The sequence below is a fragment of the Cynoglossus semilaevis genome, chromosome 6, assembly GCF_000523025.1.
Source record: "Cynoglossus semilaevis isolate Cse_v1.0 chromosome 6, Cse_v1.0, whole genome shotgun sequence".
NCBI lineage: Eukaryota > Metazoa > Chordata > Actinopteri > Pleuronectiformes > Cynoglossidae > Cynoglossus > Cynoglossus semilaevis.
Window position 1 is genome coordinate 16414155 of NC_024312.1, and position 19385 is coordinate 16433539.

Below are 19385 nucleotides of genomic sequence, written 5' to 3' on the forward strand. Positions count from 1 at the left end.
CACGTTGGTTTTAGTTCAACATCTTTCTTCATGTTGTTTTGTGTGTGTGTGTGTGTGTGTGTGTGTATTTTATTTGAATCTCTGTTGTTTTGTCTACATTAAACATTTTGAAAAGAACTGTTTTCTTCACGTCTCATGTTTTGTTCAAGTGAAAGAAAAAAGGTGCGACTAGAATAAAAAACCTTCAGTAATCATCACTAACTTTAATATATAATTGGTTAAATTGTGTTCAATTTTTTCCGACTGCAGAGGAGGAATACAACTAAAATACTACTGCATATATGTGTCCTCTTTATCAGTGTAATGTCCTTTTATATCAATGTGTTTTTAGTCTGGAACAGCAGGTGAAGACTTCAGTGCTTCAACGCAGTGGAAGACATTTTGTTATGCATGGGAAATTAAACTTTAAGTGATTATGAGCCGAGCCCTCTCTCCTGCTCTGGAGGTGAGATAACAACAACAACAACAACAACAAAATCAGAATGCACACTGAGATTTTTACAGGACAGTATTGAGAAAATACACTGTATGATACTCAACTACTTGACTGTGACAGTGTCATGATAAGGACAGTTTTATACTGGATTGTTACTAATGAAGTCTGTAACCTCCTGGTGTCTGTAGATCAGACCACAGACCAGGGGAAGGTGAAGAAACTCAGAGGCAGAGCTTCAGTAAATCACGTTGTCGGTCATGTACAGTTTACACACACGTCAGCAACACTGGATATCAATGCACGTGCAGGTGCACGTGAGCATCTGTTTCCATCAACACGCTCTTGTCTCAATGATGTCATGATGACACAGCAGTAGAGATTAAACCAGGACCAGGAAAAGAACCAGCACGGTTTTCTACCAGGAAACAGGAGACTATTCTGATGACTTAAGATTAAATATAAATATATGTTAATGTGTATTAGTAAGAAAAATATTCATAAAAAGATATACCTATTAAAATAGGTAAATACTTGACTCAGAGCTTTTTGACTACTTCATGTCTGAGTCATTGAGTTAAACCCACTGACAGTGGCTGTCATGAAGTCACTCATTGTATGGACGGAGACAGTGAGTGGTGACCCGTGTGAGTGTCTCCACTGTATTTCCACTCGTTGTTTCTGAGTCGTCGGGGTCAGCTGTCGTCAGACCCCGTGTTAACTCAGCAGCCTGGGGCCTGTTTTCCACTGTGAGGGAAAACAAACGCTTCTGCTCACTCATCAGCACTGATGTCAGCAGCTCTACATGAATGACGTTGACCAGGCCTGGTAACTCTGACCAGTGAGGGGAAACCCACTGTGGAAACTGAATATGACAATAAAACCCGACCAAAGGCAGAACACAGCAGTTTACCGTCATCAGGCAGGAAACTCTCACGGTGACTGTGAACATCCATGACAGTCAGTGACAACACGTCAGGATCTGGATTGAAAATCAATGTCAAGGCTTTGTTCAGTAACGTGTGACAGTGTGTGGACGACATCCACACACTGTCACACGTAACTGAACAAGGCCACCTTCTGGATGTTGTGTCATCTCATCCTTAAAATGACAAGTTAAAGGGAGGGGTGGCAGTGATAGCAATCATTGGGTGAGGGTGGGCTACAGACTGGGCAGTTCACCTCCGTCACAGAGCCACATACGTTTATTATAGCGTTCATGTCATACTGACGTTCTGTTGTCATGAACACGTGGTTTCTTTTACCTTCGTTGTTGTCATTGAACTTACCTGGATAGAAGTGTCACTGATGGAAAATCCAGATACGACACGACTTAGCTGCTCCCTCTGCTGTCGACACACCGCTACTGCATGCAACCGGATGCGCTTTGGTTGGAGAAAAGAAAAAAGAAAAACAATTCTTTAGTGTTTTTTAAACTTATCTGACCTGCAAATTGTATATAGCACTTTGTTATACAACGAATTAGTGTCGCGATATTACGTTTGTGTTCAAGTTCGTTTACACCAACAAACAATATGAAAACCTTCAGTAGCTACATGAACACTTTTGTAAGTTAGGCATCATACAGTCGTTCGATGTTTCTTTTAAATTAATGAATTATTTCTATGAGATGTTAATGGCAGTCGACATAATGAGGGTTTCAGGAGTTTGATATCAAATGTATTTGCGACTAAAATGTTTCTTTAGAAAGTTTTCGCCATACTTTTAGCTTCCATTGCTGAGAGTGGGCAGAAAAGTTCAGTTCGTTCGTTAATAACAGGAACAAAACTTAACTCACACCAAAGCAGAGTAAAACTGTATGTAACTGTACCTACAAGATAGAACAAATGGCGACTTCAACAGAGACCACAACAAAGACAAACAGAGGGAGAGAAGGTTCGTTTACCCAGAGCACCAGGTGAGAGGAGTGAGGACACAGTTGAGGGGGAGGGTCTGTTCCTGTAGAATTATATATATATATATATATATAGTTCACTGGATACACCTATTGTGCATCCCTTAAAAAAGTATTTTACTTTTTAAAGTACAAGTCATTTTAGCAATTTCCTTTTCTGTCTTCTCTGCTGTAGGACTGTCCTTTGTTTTTTTACACAAATAAATACATTTTATTCTGTTCTATTTGGTAAATCCTAAGCCTCGGGTGTAAAGAGGTGCAGGTACATTTTGCTCTAATGTATTTTGTTTTTTCAGTCCCGTTTTAAAAACAGAAGAATAATCAGCCGTGAAAGCAGAGTTTCTAATTGTATTACAGCCAACTGTGAACGCTTGTTTACAGCCTGACAGCGTCTTCATCTTCCCGAGGCCTCGCTAGGCTTCAACAAACATTCATAATTAGACTTTCAACTCTGGAACTTTTAAGTCCAAGTGAAGGATGTATTTATTTATTCTTGGCCCTAAGCTGCATCAAATAAAGACCAAAGACTGCACATTCTCCAGACAGTAAACAGGGGAACATTTTATTTTGAATGAGTCTTTTAATTAATGCATTTCAAGTACTCCAAAAAATTACATCTCTTTGCACAATACAATTTGAAATTTTTTTTTTTAGTAAAAATGTTCAAAGTGAACAAAAATTTCTGATACTGTATAAAACACAGTGAACATTAAAATCAGACAGTAGTATTACTTTTTAATCTTGTGTTCTTTCAGCTTACATCACCTATCACATTTCAACTCAATTTGGACTTTTTTCAGTGCACGTTCATCTAAACTTTTTTTTTTTAATTTTAAACCAAGACTAGGAAACTAAAAAGAAAAGGAAATTTACAGGCGTTTTTCTTCAGCTCTTCTACCCAAACCATGCCACAGGAGAACAAAGATAAAAATGAGAATGTCGACATTAACGTCCATCACGCTGACTTGTTTTTACCATTGATGACAGTGGAGAAAAAGCGTCAGAAGCAGAAACCAGTTCAACTAGCACATTTAGGAACATGAATAACTTAGAGAAGAGGAAATTTTTGTCACATATGAACATCTTTGAACAGTTCACTCTGGAGTTAGAAAACAAAGAAAAAAAACCCAAAAACAAACCCAAACTGATGTATCAAAATGTCTTTTTCATCACATACTGTACAAGTTTACACTGAAATCGTCTCGGCCTGACGCCGGGTGAAATTCAGAAAAGGCTCCGTTTATGGTGAAATGAATGTAAATTTATTGTGAGATTCAAGTGTGTGTGTGTATCTTCAAGACAGTCTTCTCAAATACTGCTGGAGATGAGTAGTGCATGCATTAAATGTAGAAATGCTGTGGCAAAGAATAAAGTTGGGGCAAAACGTAGTGTAAATGTCATGGTCACATCTTCTGGAAGTGGGTTCGTGCAGAGGAACTGCACCAACACGTCATGCCTCCAGGTCCTGTGTATAGAACGGCTCCTGATGCACTAACGTGTGTTCTGTGTGTGTAGTTTCATGGCAGGCTGATGTGAAGACCCACTGGACGCTTCATTCTCGTGATCAACTCTGACTGAGAGCAACTAACGTACACACACACACACACAGGACTGTGTTAGAGAGACAATACTGCAGTGTTACACTCAGACTTCTGCTTGTTTAAGACTCACATTTATAGCTGTCAAAAATTAAAAAGTAACTAGTGGTGAGTGACATACAAACAGTACAGACCTGGGTCAATTTAAAGTCAACAATTAATTATCATTTAAAAAAAAGTGTCTGCATGCTCACATGTTAAAGTTCTTAGAGTTTCTATGTCAAAGCATAATAGAATGTTTTTTAAATTTCTCAGATTTTTTTTTCTCATTTTTTTTTTTGTACATCCACACCGGAGTCATTTTAAGATTTATTTCTACACTGGTGTGAAACTTCTACACTAAGCCACAGCAGACTTCGCCGTCCCTTCATTTCAAAGCTGAACAGCTAGAATCAATCAAACACTTGAGTTAGTGGTTATATTTGTTCGTCTCTCATAAAAAAAACAACAAAAAAACAAAAACAATAACAACAACATTTTCTCACCCGGATAGCTTCCATTTTCGTTTCCACTCTATATGCAGCTTGTTATGACTAAACATGATGTTAGCAAGACAAGTGGAGAGGAGAAATAAAAAACATGGGCTTCAACCAGAGCAGGTCCAAAAATGTGGGATATGGTTACGTCGTTCAAATCTGAACCCAGACCCTCTGTGGGTGAGAGAGAAAGAGAAAGAGAAAGAGAGAGAGAGGGGGGGAGCCTCCTGACTGGACGACTGGAGACGAGTGTCCACAGAGCTCCCCGTCACCACTGCTCCATAATTTATGTGATACAGAGTCCTGAGAGCACTAACCAAAAAAAGAACATTGAAGAAAAGAAAGAGTGAAGAATTACACATTTACAGTAGAAGAAATAGTTTGTTTTCACTTATGATACACTAAATATTTACAATCACATGCAGAAGAGCGTCTGCACGAGACACTGGAGCCTGTGTCTGTGGAAAAACAAACAAACAAACACAAAAGTGCCGCAAAATCCCCTCCGAGTGTCTCTCATTTCTGGCTTGAATGGCAAAAAGAAGCAAAGACTATTTTACCGACAGCCACGAGTGTTTCACTCAAGGAGATGTTACCAAATAAAAAAAAAGGAAAAAAAAAGTCACATTACACATTGTACTAAAGCTACACATTACTCCTTAACTCCTTGGCACTCCTTCAAAATCAAGAGGAAAAAAAAGTAAAAATAAATCACACTGCATTGGAAATGGCTGATGGTCCAGTCTACTCCACAAAGAGCCGATTGAGTTGTTAGAAAGTGTACTTTCTCTTTTCCACGCGTCTGCTGTGTCTGTACATGGAGGATATGGTGGTGGCCAACAACCATAATCAGGCTTTTCTTTGGATGGAGTGACGCGTTTGTTTCCCACTGTAGGCACGAGGAGGAGCCAAGGCATTGAGGGGAGGTGTAGGTCGGCGTCTCAGCGTCTCATCTGGCCCATCTGATAGTTCTCTCTGGGCTGACGGTGGTGCCTCTGGGGCTGAGCCTGTCGTTGAGGTTGCCTCTGACCCTGCCGCTGGCCGCCGTGCCCTCCGTGGCCGCCGTGACCGTGCTGAGACTGGTGCTGCACCTGGGAGCTGGCGTGCTGCTGCGCTCGACGCCTCTTCAAAGTCCCTGTGAAGACATGGCCAGAGTGAGTCTGAATGTTCAACACTGTCCTCAACAACAATGGAGGAATAAGGAGGGGGCGGGGCATATGGAGGCAAACTGTTGACACAAGGCAGTGAACGCCACTGGTTGCAAACAGAACTCTGTTGGTGACTGTTGGTGGGTCATACACTGGACTGCTGAGCCAACCATCTCAGGGCTAGTTTTATGATCTTCGACATCACTGGTTCAAAGTCTCTTTTGTACCTAGCTGAACCATGTTAGTCAGTGCTGATTGGTCAACATGGTGGTCTGTTAGGGCCAAATATTAGGGAGGAGATACAGTAGTTCACTGTCATGCAAAAAAAATCACTGTGTTTAACTGCTTAGGTATCTCCATATTCTGAAGTGGGCAGGTGACGTCAATTACATCAGACGTCCACTAGGGGACTTCTGCAGAAAGTACGACTTTGCCAAAGTGCAACTGAGCCTGATCTTTGTCTGTCATGTTAATGTTACAAAGACTCACCTGGAAGTGGTTTTGGAGGGGGAAGTTTAGGGTTACTGCTGGGTGTGTGAACACTACAGATCTTAATGAATCCCGCCATGAGCATGATGAGGGCAATACCCATCAGCAGCACTGCCCACCAGTGGGCCTGCAGGAGAAATTGGGAGAGGAAGACTTAATTAAAAAAACAACGCCTCACGTTCTTAATCAATTGTGTGATCACTGCCCAGAAGACGGCACACATACCACAATCCACTCTGCGATGTTCTCGTAGAGCTCTGGGTTAAAGATGGCCTTCTTTAGCCTGGCCAAAGGTCCATCTGCGTCCACGAGACGACATTTCATGAACACGTCGCAGTAGCCCTTGAAGTCATTGCAAGGTGAACCTGCTGGCAGCGTGGTGACTTTTTTATTGAAGAATCGAGCCAGGCGCTCCGATCCTGTGCTGCTGCAGGTGTTAGGATTCACTGAGGAGACGGAGCAGAAACAGGAAACACATTGTTATGAGCGAGATTGTCAGGGGGAAAAGCTGAGATCAGGAAACGTGATTTACTCTTCTCCATGCAGCACACGTGGCACAGCTCAGTCTCGTCCTTGCCATCCAGGCTGGCACAGGTACACGCCTCCAGCCCGTACTTCTCACAGATGGAGCCGGAGCAGCCCTGTCAGACGGAGCACGGGGACAGGTGAGGTCAGACTGTCACTTAAGAACATGAAGCTGTTTAACTCTGATTATGTTTGGACACTCACTCCATTCAGGCAGACTTGAGTATCTCCGTGGCAGGCGGTGAAGTTGGCTTTGGGCTCAGACGTTGGACACTGAGCACTGATCCCGTTACACATGCCCTGGTGAGCGCACTCTGACTCCTCTCTGCATTTCTCATTACGACCTTTGTGAGTGCAGTCAGCGTTACAGCAGGGACCCTGGCTGGGACTGGTGGGAGGAGGGAGGGGAGACAAGTGTTGGTAATGAAATGATCCCAAATCAAACTGTTCGTTTGCTGTTACATAACAACACCAGTGTGTACCTGCAGACTTTGCTGGGCTTTAACTTGCATTTCTTATTGTCAGGCTGGTTGGCGTCGTAGCAGCACTGATCTCTACACTGATCACTGTAGCCACAGTCACAGTCCTCTCCAGGCTCCACCAGGCCGTTTCCACAGATGGGCTGCCCAGACTCTGTTTGGAGAAGATATAAAAAAGGTTGAAGGCTCAGAGGTTTGAACAGCTGACGATAGAGACGAACCAAACCTTTTATGTTAGTTTCTAATTAAAAAACAAAGACAAATCCTTTAAAATGATGATAAATGTGATGGTGATGGAGAAAAAAATATTTTAGATTTTTTTTTTGGAAATGATGGTAAATTGACATGATGAATTAGTGGGTCGTGGACTTTGCCAAATGTGCTGTAAATGCTTGTAGGATCCTGAGACGTTTACCTCAGTTTTGGGGGCAAACGGCTGCATATATTAGTACCGGTTTATATCACAATAGGAAATTAAGTATTTGGACATTGGCATATGAGATATTAGCATAAGGTTAATATCAGACAACCCTAGTAAACATAATGAGACACGGAGTTTTACTGTACACACGAATTAAGGCCTTAAAAAAAGAGTTACTTGTAATTTTTTTTTTGCATGTTCTAATGTTTACTTTCCCAATAATAAGGTGGACTCAGACTCTGAATATGAACATTTTTCTAAATCATGCACACATTTCTTTAATATTGCTTAATACTAAAATACTAGCATTGCGGGGAAAAATCAATACAGGCAATTCTAAGCTGTTTCTTTCTGCCTTTACCTCATTCTGTCACTGTAAAATGTTGCCTTTGAATTTTTATAATTTTTTTTTGCTATACAATTTGCATTTCTGTGACTAGATAAACTACTTCCTTGAAACACCGCATAGAGTGATAACAAAAAAAAAGCTAAGGAGTATTATTTCCATTTTAAGTCAACCTGCAACCCAGACACAACCTTCAGCAGCTGACACATTCCAGGCTGACTCAATGCCTCTGCCTCCTCTCCAGATCTGTTTCCTCTGCTTAATGTCCTGAAAAGAACTTCAGTCATAAAGAACTGGGTGGCTGCCAACCGCTGCCATTTGCATTCCCTCCATTTTCTACCGTGAACTGTGTTTTGATTGGCTAAAGTCAGCACTGGAATATTTGCATAGAGTGATTGGACACTCCGACACTTGGAAAATTGAAAATTTTTTCATCTTACTGCCACATGTAAGGGCAAAAGAAAAAGCGATGCAACAGATCAGTAATGCAATTTGGCAACGCTAACCGCTGCCTTATACATTATGAATGAGAAACATTTTCATTTGGCGCCTCTGCTGCGTGTGTGTCAGTGCTCCTAAACTCACTCACCCTGCAAAAGTCACTCCCCCAGTGACTTGTGTGTGAATTCTATCCCATGAATTAAACTCAGCTGTATTTAAAAGTGAAAGCTCAAAGACGTTAAACGCACCCACAAAGCAGTTGTTCCTCTTCTTTTCCAGCACCTGGCTGATGTTGCGAACACTGCAGATGGAGAACTTATTGTTGTTGAGCTTATCTCCTGATGTAGCTCTGGCATACATTATATAATTGCCTTTTTCTTTCTTGTCTTGGCTTTTGGATTCTCCCGGGGTGCACTCAGAACCAGAGTCGTGCTGCGAGTGAGAGGGGAAAGAAGAAGAAGAAGAAGATGAAAACAGGTTAAAAGAAGAAAATGATGTAGAAGCCCGTCATAAATCTCACTGTAAAAGAAAAAAGGCAGAACATCCAAGGAACTCACAGGAGAGCCAAAGTTGTGTCCTACTTCATGTGCAAATGTGATATGGGAGACTTTAGGGGGAACGTGGGAAGCGTAGTTTTGTACAGTGATTATTCCAGTGTTGAGAGACTTCTTTTTTCCATCTGAATAGAGCTTGCTTTTTTCACAGATGCCGCCAGAACTTCCTGAAAGAGATAAAGCACAGGTTGGAACAAAACTTTTTTGAATCCACAGCTGAGAAGCTTTAAATGATTTTACTCATAACAGAAAAACAATTCTTGCAAAATTCTGGTTCTGGTTTCCTAGAATAATTGTATATTAAACTAAGACTAAAATTGCTACAGGAGAATTAAAGGTTGGTAAATATTTTAAAATCCCCATCTGTTTCTTAGTTTATACCTAAACAGAATCATAACAATGATGTCAGTTTGCAGTAGCTGATTAAATACCTGATGGAGCTCCAACCCAGGCCAAGCCCAACACGCCGTCGTCAAAATCTCTGTCAGTGAAAACATACGCCAAGCAGTAGTCGTCATGGTTCTGCTCCGAGTTCAGTTCCAGGAACTTCTCCACACCGATGTTAGAGAAGCGGAATGGGTTGGACTTGTCTCTTTCATCAATGGTGGTGTTTATCTGTGAAGATCATCAGAGAAGAGCTTAGAAACAGGAGCATGTGTTACCAGTAATACTGGTTTGTATGAAGAGAAGACTCACTCTGATCCTTTTCACCATGAAGCTGATGTTGCGAATGCCCATGAAGTCAGTGCCCTGGTAGATGGCATCGATGGCTCGGACATGACTGGAGATCTGGGAATAGAACAGTACCACAGACCATTAGATTCATTCAGTTTTTGATTAGTAGCTTTATACAAAACACCTGAGTTGCAGACACCCCTAGGTGTCTGCTGAGGTACTGCAGTAGGTTTATGAAACTTTTGGTGAGATAAAACACTTCCAATAGCTTGTATAAATGAATGGCTTTTTATGTAACTGGAATGTGTGATATTAGCAATGGTATGAGTTGACAAGGTGTGTCTATAAAAGGCAATGCTGCAGCTGGCCTCCTCACCGTATCGCCAACAATTTACACTAAAAACAATAACACTGTGCAATATTTCATAAGCTCGGTATTGAAAAATAACAAGGCAGAGTGAGACATGGTAGTGGGCCCAGTTGAATAGACAATTGTATATAATATATACATCAGGGACTCCATCGCTCCGGTTTGAGAAAAGTGTTAAAGACCCCCGGGATAACTTAAGCTGTCAATATTCCCCTCTGTGTAATAAATATAAGGTGATGTGCCTGTGTAGCTCTACCAGGTAAAATAACTCCATAGCTACTGTGCTGCATGGTTGAAGTGAACAAAGCTAACTGGTTACTACCTGAGCAATGACCGCCTCTCTGGTCTTGTAATACTTGTAGAAGAGGTGATCAGTTTGAATGAAAAGCTGGCAGGTGTTCCTCTCGGCCTGGGCCATCCTCTTCCTTCTCAGCAGCACAGGTCCATTTGAGTTAGCTGAATAATGGAGCTCCTCCTGAGTGACACAGGAGCGAAGGGAAGCAGGCACACACTTAAATATATATATAAAAATACAGCGTTTTCAAATGTGGGTAAATAAGTAATAGGCGGTATTTTTAGGATGCAAGTTCAAAAGAAAATCTGGGCTGTGGACCAGCACGTGTCACATGAAGGTGGTGGGAAAAGGCATTTAAGGAATAGTTAAATAATTCATGGCACAACGGAAATAATAATTCATATGCATTTTAATTTACATACACTGCTCTTCCAAATGCACTGTCAACAAGTTGATTTATATTTGTGAAAATGAAAGAACCTTCCATTTAATAATGACTGCAGTGGTGAATAGTTTTTCATCGTTAGTCTGTGTATGAAATGAAAATGGAAAATTAAATTTGGTATGAAGCAAACCGCGTCACCTGAAGGAAAACTGCAGCTAAAGATGACTTTATTTATCTACTACTGCTGTGAACTGCTTTGCTATCGGTAACAACAATTTACCCACTGCAGTTCAGTGTCCCATTGCCCTTACCAGTTTGGAGGTCATTTACCATCAGGGACAAAAACAGGAGCAAGGCTTACAATCTAATTTGTTCTGTTATCGGACCTGGGTGACCTGAAGATGCGTACGCGTCTATTCACTTTCATGACACGTTGGAGTGACAAGAGGGTTACTGCAGACTTCTTTTTAAACAGTATTGTGTACATTTGAAGCATGGAAACAGATGAAGTGACACTTTGTTTACTGGAAAGCAGGAGATAATGGATTTGCAATTGATCTCTTTATACAACACTGCCTTCCAGCTCATTGCATATCTCTTGAAAACTCAAACACATGAAGTCATAGTGAGATTGAAAACATGCAAACTCATTTTGTTCAGTGAATAAATTATATTGGGACAACCCTACTTGCAGGTTTTACTTTTATATTTTCAAGCAGAACCCTGTCACCGGTGTATTTAATGTCACCTTAGAATGGCCTATAAAACTTTCAGCCGAGTTCCACAGCAGTGTTCCTCATGTACAGCTCAGCCACTAATTCATCATGCAGTCAGCCATTAATTACAACTAGACAGGCTATTCTCGCCAGCCTCTGTAACTTCATGGGCATAAAAAAAAAAAAAAAAAAAAAAAACCTCCCAGGATTTCCCCTCCACTTTGCAAAAAAAAAAACCCCCCCCCCAACACCCCTTAATTACAACTAAAAAGGCTTTTCTCGCCCGCCCCTGTAACTTCATGGGGATAAAAAAAAAAAAAAAAAGACTTCCACGGATATCTCCTACACTTTGCAAAAATAAAAACCCCACCTCCTAAAATAATGACTCTTTCTTTACCACTGTGAGGACTCATTGTTCTGCATGTTGTGTGCTTCACCTCGTGTGGTTCCTCTACAGCCGAGGCCTGGTACTTCTTCATCTTTTCAAACACAGAGCCATCAGCGCAGCCTCCCTCTGGGCCGTACTTGTGTGGGTAGTCTGAGTTGGGAAGAGGCAGACACAACACTGTTAGGATTATGGGAGACATTGTTTGTGACTTAACCCTCTGAGTCACTCTATTTCAGGCTCTATTCATGATCAGCTACTGGATGTACTTACACGCCACTTGAGCCCAGCTCTGCTGTGTAAGCTGTTGATAACATTGGCGATTCTATTCACACATTTCTATTTAATTCGCCCTCTTGGCCTTGCACTAGATGTTCAAAGATTATTTGGAATTACAGTTTTCCAGTAGTGTCAGAGCAGTAAGGTGGGTTTGGTGATTACACTGTGTTACTCATCTAATGAGCACCTCAGGTGCCTCTGCTCTCTGGGTGGTAATTATACCAGAGCGTCTCCATCAACTCAACAGCTCCACACTTACAGCCTACTGATTAAGACTTTATATGCATCCAATAATGACACCAGAGGAAAAATGCCGTCAAACATTCCTTTATCTGGAGCAGCGGGAACTCACGTATGTCGTCTTCATGGTAGATGACGGAGTGAAAGGGCACATCTTTGCCCTCCATGTATCTTTCGACAGGCTCCACATAGTAGGTTCCCTGGTAGCTCTGGATGAAGCCTTCAAACTTACCATCCACAATTGACCCATGAGTCAGGGTGCCTTTCTCACCTGAGATAATAAAAAATGTGTTAGAGGTTTTGTCAAAAAATAGACAAGCGCTTTCCCTGCACCTGAAGTTACAGCAGATTGTAGTGGTTTCCTGGTTTTGAACATAATTACTTGATAATAGGGCTGTGTAAAACTCAAACAAGTCTTAATCCTTAGATCCAGGGCTTCTTCAATAGAAGTTGATATATGTGCTGTAAATATAGATCTATTTAATAGGAAGACAGTCAATACAATACAAGAGTGTGTGTGCGTGTGTGTGTGAACAGATTAGGCTTCCAATGTGAGACAATTGCACAATTCCCCCAAAGCCTCAGTCTCCTCTTTACTTCTGGTGTTGAAAGTCCAAATGCGGCTTGAACTTTATCATTGTTTGCAGAAATTGTGACACAGTCACTGTGCTGGCGGTGCCAGTATTAGTGCAGTGACAGTAGTATTCCTCAGTTATGGAGCAACATACCTAACTTTGAACTCATTAAAAACTACATAGAAAGAATGATCTGAAAATGGACATTTGGGCTCACCAAAAATTTCCCCAGAGTAGATATGAGCTGTATCATATGGAATCTCTTCTCCCGAAACTTCCACCTTTAAATCCTGGGCAAACAACGTGGTATCTCTCTTCATTCTTAAATTAAATTGCCTAAAATGAAACATGACAGACAAAAGCATAGGGTGTTAAAATGAACCTGAAACATAAAAGGTTGAGCATCAAAACTCATTTTTAAAATTTAAATATATTGATGTACTGAGATACTGAATGAAGAAATGTGTACAAGTCACAAAAAAATGTTAAATTAGAAAAGCATGAAAACAAGGCTATTTTGGTATGACTGAACAGGAAGGGAAAAAAATAAGGCTTTTATCTTTTAGAAGGGAAATTGAAAATCAGGCCTTTTTATAACAGTGGTGTTTTTGTCAAAAACTGAGACACTTGGCAGAGAAACAAAGAGTTTACAGTCCACCTGGGTTTCATGTAACACCCACACAATGTCGTATTTTATGCCCATGCTGTGTGTTCATTTGTACATAGCTCATTGCATGAGAATTACAGCTAATGAAACCCCTACTGGCCTGACTTCACACACAAACTTTTGTTCCTAAAACTATTTTTCATCAGACAGCCTTAAAGCACTCAAGTCAAACCTCTTGCGGTTAGAGGAAGTCTTATTACATTTAGGAACATTTTAATTTGTAATGTTAGAAGCCAAGCTGTTATATTAGTATGTACTAATCATCTAGATGCACATTTATAGCTTTACTGTGACTCTGACATGTGTTGTTGAAGGCCTCCCCTCTGACTGCTTTTTTTAACTCTGTCTCTGGGGAAATATACAACATATGAAATTAGAAAAGCACCAGGAGCTCCAGCCTTGTCTATTAATTCTGTTCATACCTATTTGGCCTATTTTAAGATACAAATGTGTGAATTTGAGGTGCAAAGGAGCACATGTCATCCTTCCACGAGCCTGTTTGCTAAGCTGTAATCTTTCTCTTGCCTATTAAACACCACCAGTCTGAGAACAGCAGGCCCTGCTAAAGGCAGGATGATAAACAGCTCTTGCCAAGCTCCCAGCCAGATGGTCTTGACTTTGTCGTGGAGAGTGTGGGCACTTCCTATAAAATAACACCACCTCTTCAAATGGCTGGATGAGAAAAACCAAGACAAGGACTTCATGTGTCCCCCCCTGCAACACTGGGGAGACAAGTCCATGAGCAGTGATCAGATTGCATCCAAACAGTCAGCTGCACTGTTCACACCCGACATTGGATGAACCCTTGATGTGTCCCCTGTGATTAAGTCCAAACAGGCTCTGGTTTCCCTTGTTCTGAATTAAAATACACACTGACACCATGACTGTTCACAGGAACAAACATTTTTAATTAGTTTTTACACATTTCTGTGTGTTTTTTGTTCTTGTGCCAGTGTGTATGTGAATCTGTGTGTGGGTGTGAAAAAAGGAATCTGTGAAAATAAAAAAAAACCTAGTAATTGAAATTGTAAATGGCTTAAGCCTAAAAGACCATTCCAATGTGGATTTAATTTATACAAAAATCAGTAATAATGTGGGGTAACATCTACATGCAGTAATGTAAAAGAAACATATTGGGTAAAAAAACAAATGTACAACTACAGTTGGTCAGGAGTCCATTTGTTCTCTGTGGTGTGGTTATATATTTTCTCCACATTTAGTCTAGAGTCATTCTATTTAGTTTTTTTTAATCAGATAATACAGTTAAACTGCATTCTGATGGCAAGACCACTGGGCCGTGAAACAGTACCAGGCCCTGTCATATTTAATGCTGGGCTGCATAGTAAGAAACATTATTCCACTTTTATTAACTATTGATTCATTAAAAAAAAATGCTGAACGTAAAGTGAAAGTGAATTATTTGTCATTGTGACACAGCTCACCACTGCACACACAACGAAATGTGACCTCTGTTTTTAACCCATCACCAAAGTGAACAGTGGGCAGCTTATAAAGGGAGCAGTGTGTGGAGACGGTGCCATGCTCAGGGCACCTCAGTGGTAACTTGACAGCTGGTGGACACAAACCAGGAGCCGTCCGTACCCAAGTCTGCTTCCTTAACCACTCAGCCACCACTGCCCTCACCATGACACATCAAGATGGTCTCAGTGTCAACATAAAACTTCATGGGTGCCCTGGTTTAAAATCAAGGTGGAATAATCTGAAGCACAAAAAATACCTATCCATATTTCAAACATCCCTCTGTGGAATTGAATTTTCTGTTTTGACAATAATCTTACCAACACATAAAGATCTTTGAAAGAAGTGTCTTATTTAAAATTGTCTGTGGTGCAAAACAGTTCTTATCTCTATTAGTATTCTATCTAGTTCTTATCTCATCTGTACTGAGCAAAACCAACACCAATACTAAATAGAGGGAAGGTTAACAGTTCAGCTTGCCCTCAAAGAGTCTGTTCAAATTCAAAGGTCTTATAGAACACAAAATATGCAGCTTTTCACTATTATGTTTCATGCCTTCTTTTGGAGGAGATGTGTCACACCTAAATGTCCTTTAAAAACAGAAAGAAACAGAAAAGTCAAAATGACCAACCTTCCATGGGCGTGAAAGTCTAAATGAATGAACTTGTCTTCGTGAGAGAGCGCCCTCTTGGCTCTCTGGTGCTTGCTGTGCACAAGCTCAGTGTCGTAGGACAGGCCTTCATAGTGACGGATGTACTTGTTCAAGGGATTTTTGTAGTGTCCTGTGTGAAATAAAAAAAATTAAAACAAAAACTGGTGAGAATTCAGTGCACTAAAATATATTAGACAAAAAATGTGTTACAACACTCTTGGTATCACAGTGTGTGTTATTCTAGGCAGATTTTAAATAAAACAGTGGATTGCAGTCAAACAATCCTTCAATTATTGTTTCGTTTATGTCTAATAACCACTGCACACCAGGATTATTGAAATTGTATAAATACACAGAGATTATTTTGTGAATATAATTAATGAAAGATTTGCATTTAGGTAATTTCACCTTAACAGCTACCCATAAATTACAGGATATAATAAAACAAATTAAAGCAGTAAAGTGAGTGGATCAAGCTTAAGATACTTCTACGGTCATGTGTGTGTTGAAATATTGATGTGGTACCAATACATATTTTATGGGGGTGACTATGAGAAGCAAAGGCCACAACTACTTGGAAATACATAAATCTACTCAAGGGTTAAATGAAATACACCAGCAATGTTGCTTATATTAATCCATATAATCCTTCATTACCATAAACATACAAATCTGTGAGGAAGTGATTTGACAATTCTGCTAAGAAGGTTGATGCGATGAAGACTGAATATAAATTCTGCCAAAAATGACCTGAAAACTGATTTCACTTCACTGCTGTTATGATTAGGGCTGTGACTTTTGTTATGGTATTTGTGGAAATAATTTTGCAAAAACAAAAGCATGCTTGACATTTGACTGAATATCAAAACCCGTTTTCCACATTTTGTGACATGGATTAATTAAACACTTTCTTTTGTTCTCTGTACAGCTGTGGAAATGTTAAGAGTACCATATCCCTTACTCCCTTCGCTGCCCTGGTGTAAATGTTAAGAGTACCATATCCCTTACTAGTAAGTATAGTATAGTATAGTAACATTTTATCCTGTTTATAGCCTTGGACAATATATATACACATATTTATTTGCTTTTATATTGTTTTAACTGTACTATAGAACAGTCAGCACTAGTGTAACACTGGGGTATATGTTCAACAACAGTAGTATAAAATTAATACTGATACTATCACACTACCAAGGTTCTTGTAATGTAAGTGTGGAGGTAATCACTTTAATTTGACTCACAAACTAGTGTCCAACACCTTAAGATGCACTTTTTCCCAGTCTAGTCCACCTACCAAACACTGATGAAGGTACAGTTTTAATGTCAAGTATTGTATAACATGTTTACCCCTGCTCAATGTACATGTAATGTTTTTATATTAAAAAGAAATAGAAAAAAAAGTCATAAGACTTGGGACAGGAGAATTAACAATTCTATGGCTCTCAGGATGGAGACCAAAAAGATGAGCAGAGTTGTTTACACGGAGAGAGGAAATGAAGCTTTGTTTTAGGAGAGTCTTTGTCTTTCCATTGTTCTGCTGTAATTACAGGTCAGGTTAAATTATTTTCCTTCCAGCCTGTAGAAGCAATACTCAATATTTTTAATTGATGTTATATTTTCTAATTAAGTGTTTTAATCACATTTGTAGCACAACTTGAACATGACTGTATCTCATAAGGTTGCTACTGTAACAAAAGCACATAGGTTTGACAGCATTAACATACATATATTTTTCTCTAATATATAATTTTCATTACCAGAAATTGAGGCTGTGCACCAATACAATCACTGTACATCCGTACTGGCCTGTTCTTTTCTTGTTGATCATCATCAAGGATATACAACAAAATTTACTGTTATCACCGTCTTAATGGTACGTTACAGAAAACTGGTCTAAAGTGGACTGAAATCCCACTCAAGGTCCCACTAGCGAAGTTGAGGCAAATCGATCGACCCTGACTTTACTAAGATCTAGCAGATTGCAAAAAAAAAAAAAAAACAATGGTTAGATATGCATTTCATAAATAAATAAATGTTTAAATAACACGTTTACATAAATGGATGATATTTGTTCAATCTTTTGTAAAGACAAGTTAGTTTAGTTAGTTTAGCAAATACACTGAATATATATTTTAGCTGTGTTTTAGTAAGAATGCAAATAGTTTTTTCTTTCTCTGTTTAATTCATGAGCATGACAAATGTATCCTGTTAAATACAATTCAAATACTATCTAGGTCGGCCATGTTTGTATTTTAATATGAATGTTAAAAGGTTTTGTTCACCTAAAATGCTGACACCCATAGTACTCCGAGTGGAATAAGTCAGAGCGCTCAGTCAGACAGTCATTTCAGATCATTTCAGACAGTCAAGTTGCCATCTACTTATCTGCTTGGGATTGTATCTAAATAAACTACCAACTTTTGGATGTCTTACTAGCAAATGTTGAATCAACATGATCAGATTATTTTAAGAATCTTTTGTTTAGAAAAAATACATGTCCAAATACAACTTTTTCCATACTCAACAGCCAATTTTCTTTTATTTAATTTTTAACTTGATGTAATTGGGAAATAGATGATAACTGTAAATTATTTAGTCATTGTGAAAAATGTCAATTGGGTTTGTCTGAAATGTATCTGGATGTGTTCCTGGAATGTTTTGTTCTTCTGTACCAATCAAATACATTGAGTTTACCTAAAGGTAACTGTATATATTTATATATCTTTTTCTTTGAAAACTTTTATTTGACTATGAAAATGTTCACTATCGACCAATTTGTAGTCGATTAGTCTAGATATCAGACTAAACGGTGCACTACCAAATCGACAAAGATCACACCTTTTCACTAAACTGTATATCACATAAAATGTTCGTTAAATTGTATTAAACAAAACTAAACTTATTATTCAACTCGTATGCTTCTTGTGAGTCTGTCACCGGGAAGCTTTAATCGATGCGTTTAATCCCAGCATAAACAAAAACACTGGGAAAAGATCCATAGCGGACCCAAATACAGTAGCAGAGCAGTAACTACGAAACTGTAACGCGAAATGAATTAATGAAGAGTTCTACCTCGGGTACTGTAAACAGTCTTAAAGGAATGAATCTGACATTTACACCTCATTTTAACGGCGTTATAGGCTGAGGTGTTAGCACAAAGCTAACGGTCCTTCAGCTCAGTCGGCATCTCCATCTTCACATAACAATGGCTGTCGCTGCTTTTCGGTCGGTAACAACAAAAACCTACCAACAACCGAGAGGGAAAGCTGTGACAGCGCACGGCAACGACACGGAGTCACCGCTCAGTTCTAACAAGCCGGAGCAGCCCAGTTACACTGTGTGGTGTGTGTGGTTTTTAAAGCTGAAGTGAGACGATAAAAAGGGTGCAGTTGTGTTCACAACAAGCAGGCCGCACTCTCATCCCCCCTGAGCTAACGGGCTTCTGCTGCTCAGCTGCGGCTTCAGCGTTCCTACACAGCGGTCTACGCTTTTCTATCAACATGCCTCACTCACCTTGGGTGTAGTTCAGTAAATAGACGAAGAGGAAAAGTTGGAGGAGAAGCATATCTGACAAATCCATTGTTAGAGCATTGAAACCCTTTTCACTTTATTGTCCTACTTAAGACAGGCGCAGACGCCCTGTGTGTTTATTGCAGCTTCCGCTCATCGCCTCCCTCTCCCTCTCTCTATCCTCCTCTCTCCCCCTGCGTCCTGACGTCATACGCAGGCCAGCCCGACATCCCTTCCCCCAAAAGCGGTCATGATCCCAGTGTGAAAACACCCTGGAATAGATAAGTGAACGCCATACTCTGGGTCGCGGCCCAGCGGAGGATCTTTGTGGT

General features: G+C 40.0%; 1 protein-coding gene across 1 annotated transcript; it reads right to left on the reverse strand.

Moving 5' to 3' along the window:
- Window positions 1-3069: 3069 nt before the first annotated feature.
- On the reverse strand, window positions 3070-19123 carry LOC103380473 (disintegrin and metalloproteinase domain-containing protein 10-like). Its single transcript, XM_008312475.3, has 16 exons — window positions 19057-19123; window positions 15523-15673; window positions 12963-13081; window positions 12283-12441; window positions 11704-11804; window positions 10193-10345; window positions 9522-9614; window positions 9257-9440; window positions 8829-8992; window positions 8520-8703; window positions 7067-7217; window positions 6789-6972; window positions 6592-6700; window positions 6285-6505; window positions 6060-6186; window positions 3070-5557 (listed from the first exon to the last, which is right to left on the reverse strand). Exons 1-16 carry the CDS (start codon window positions 19121-19123, stop codon window positions 5364-5366), a joined length of 2361 nt encoding a protein of 786 aa, XP_008310697.1. The 3' UTR covers window positions 3070-5363.
- Window positions 19124-19385: the final 262 nt, after the last annotated feature.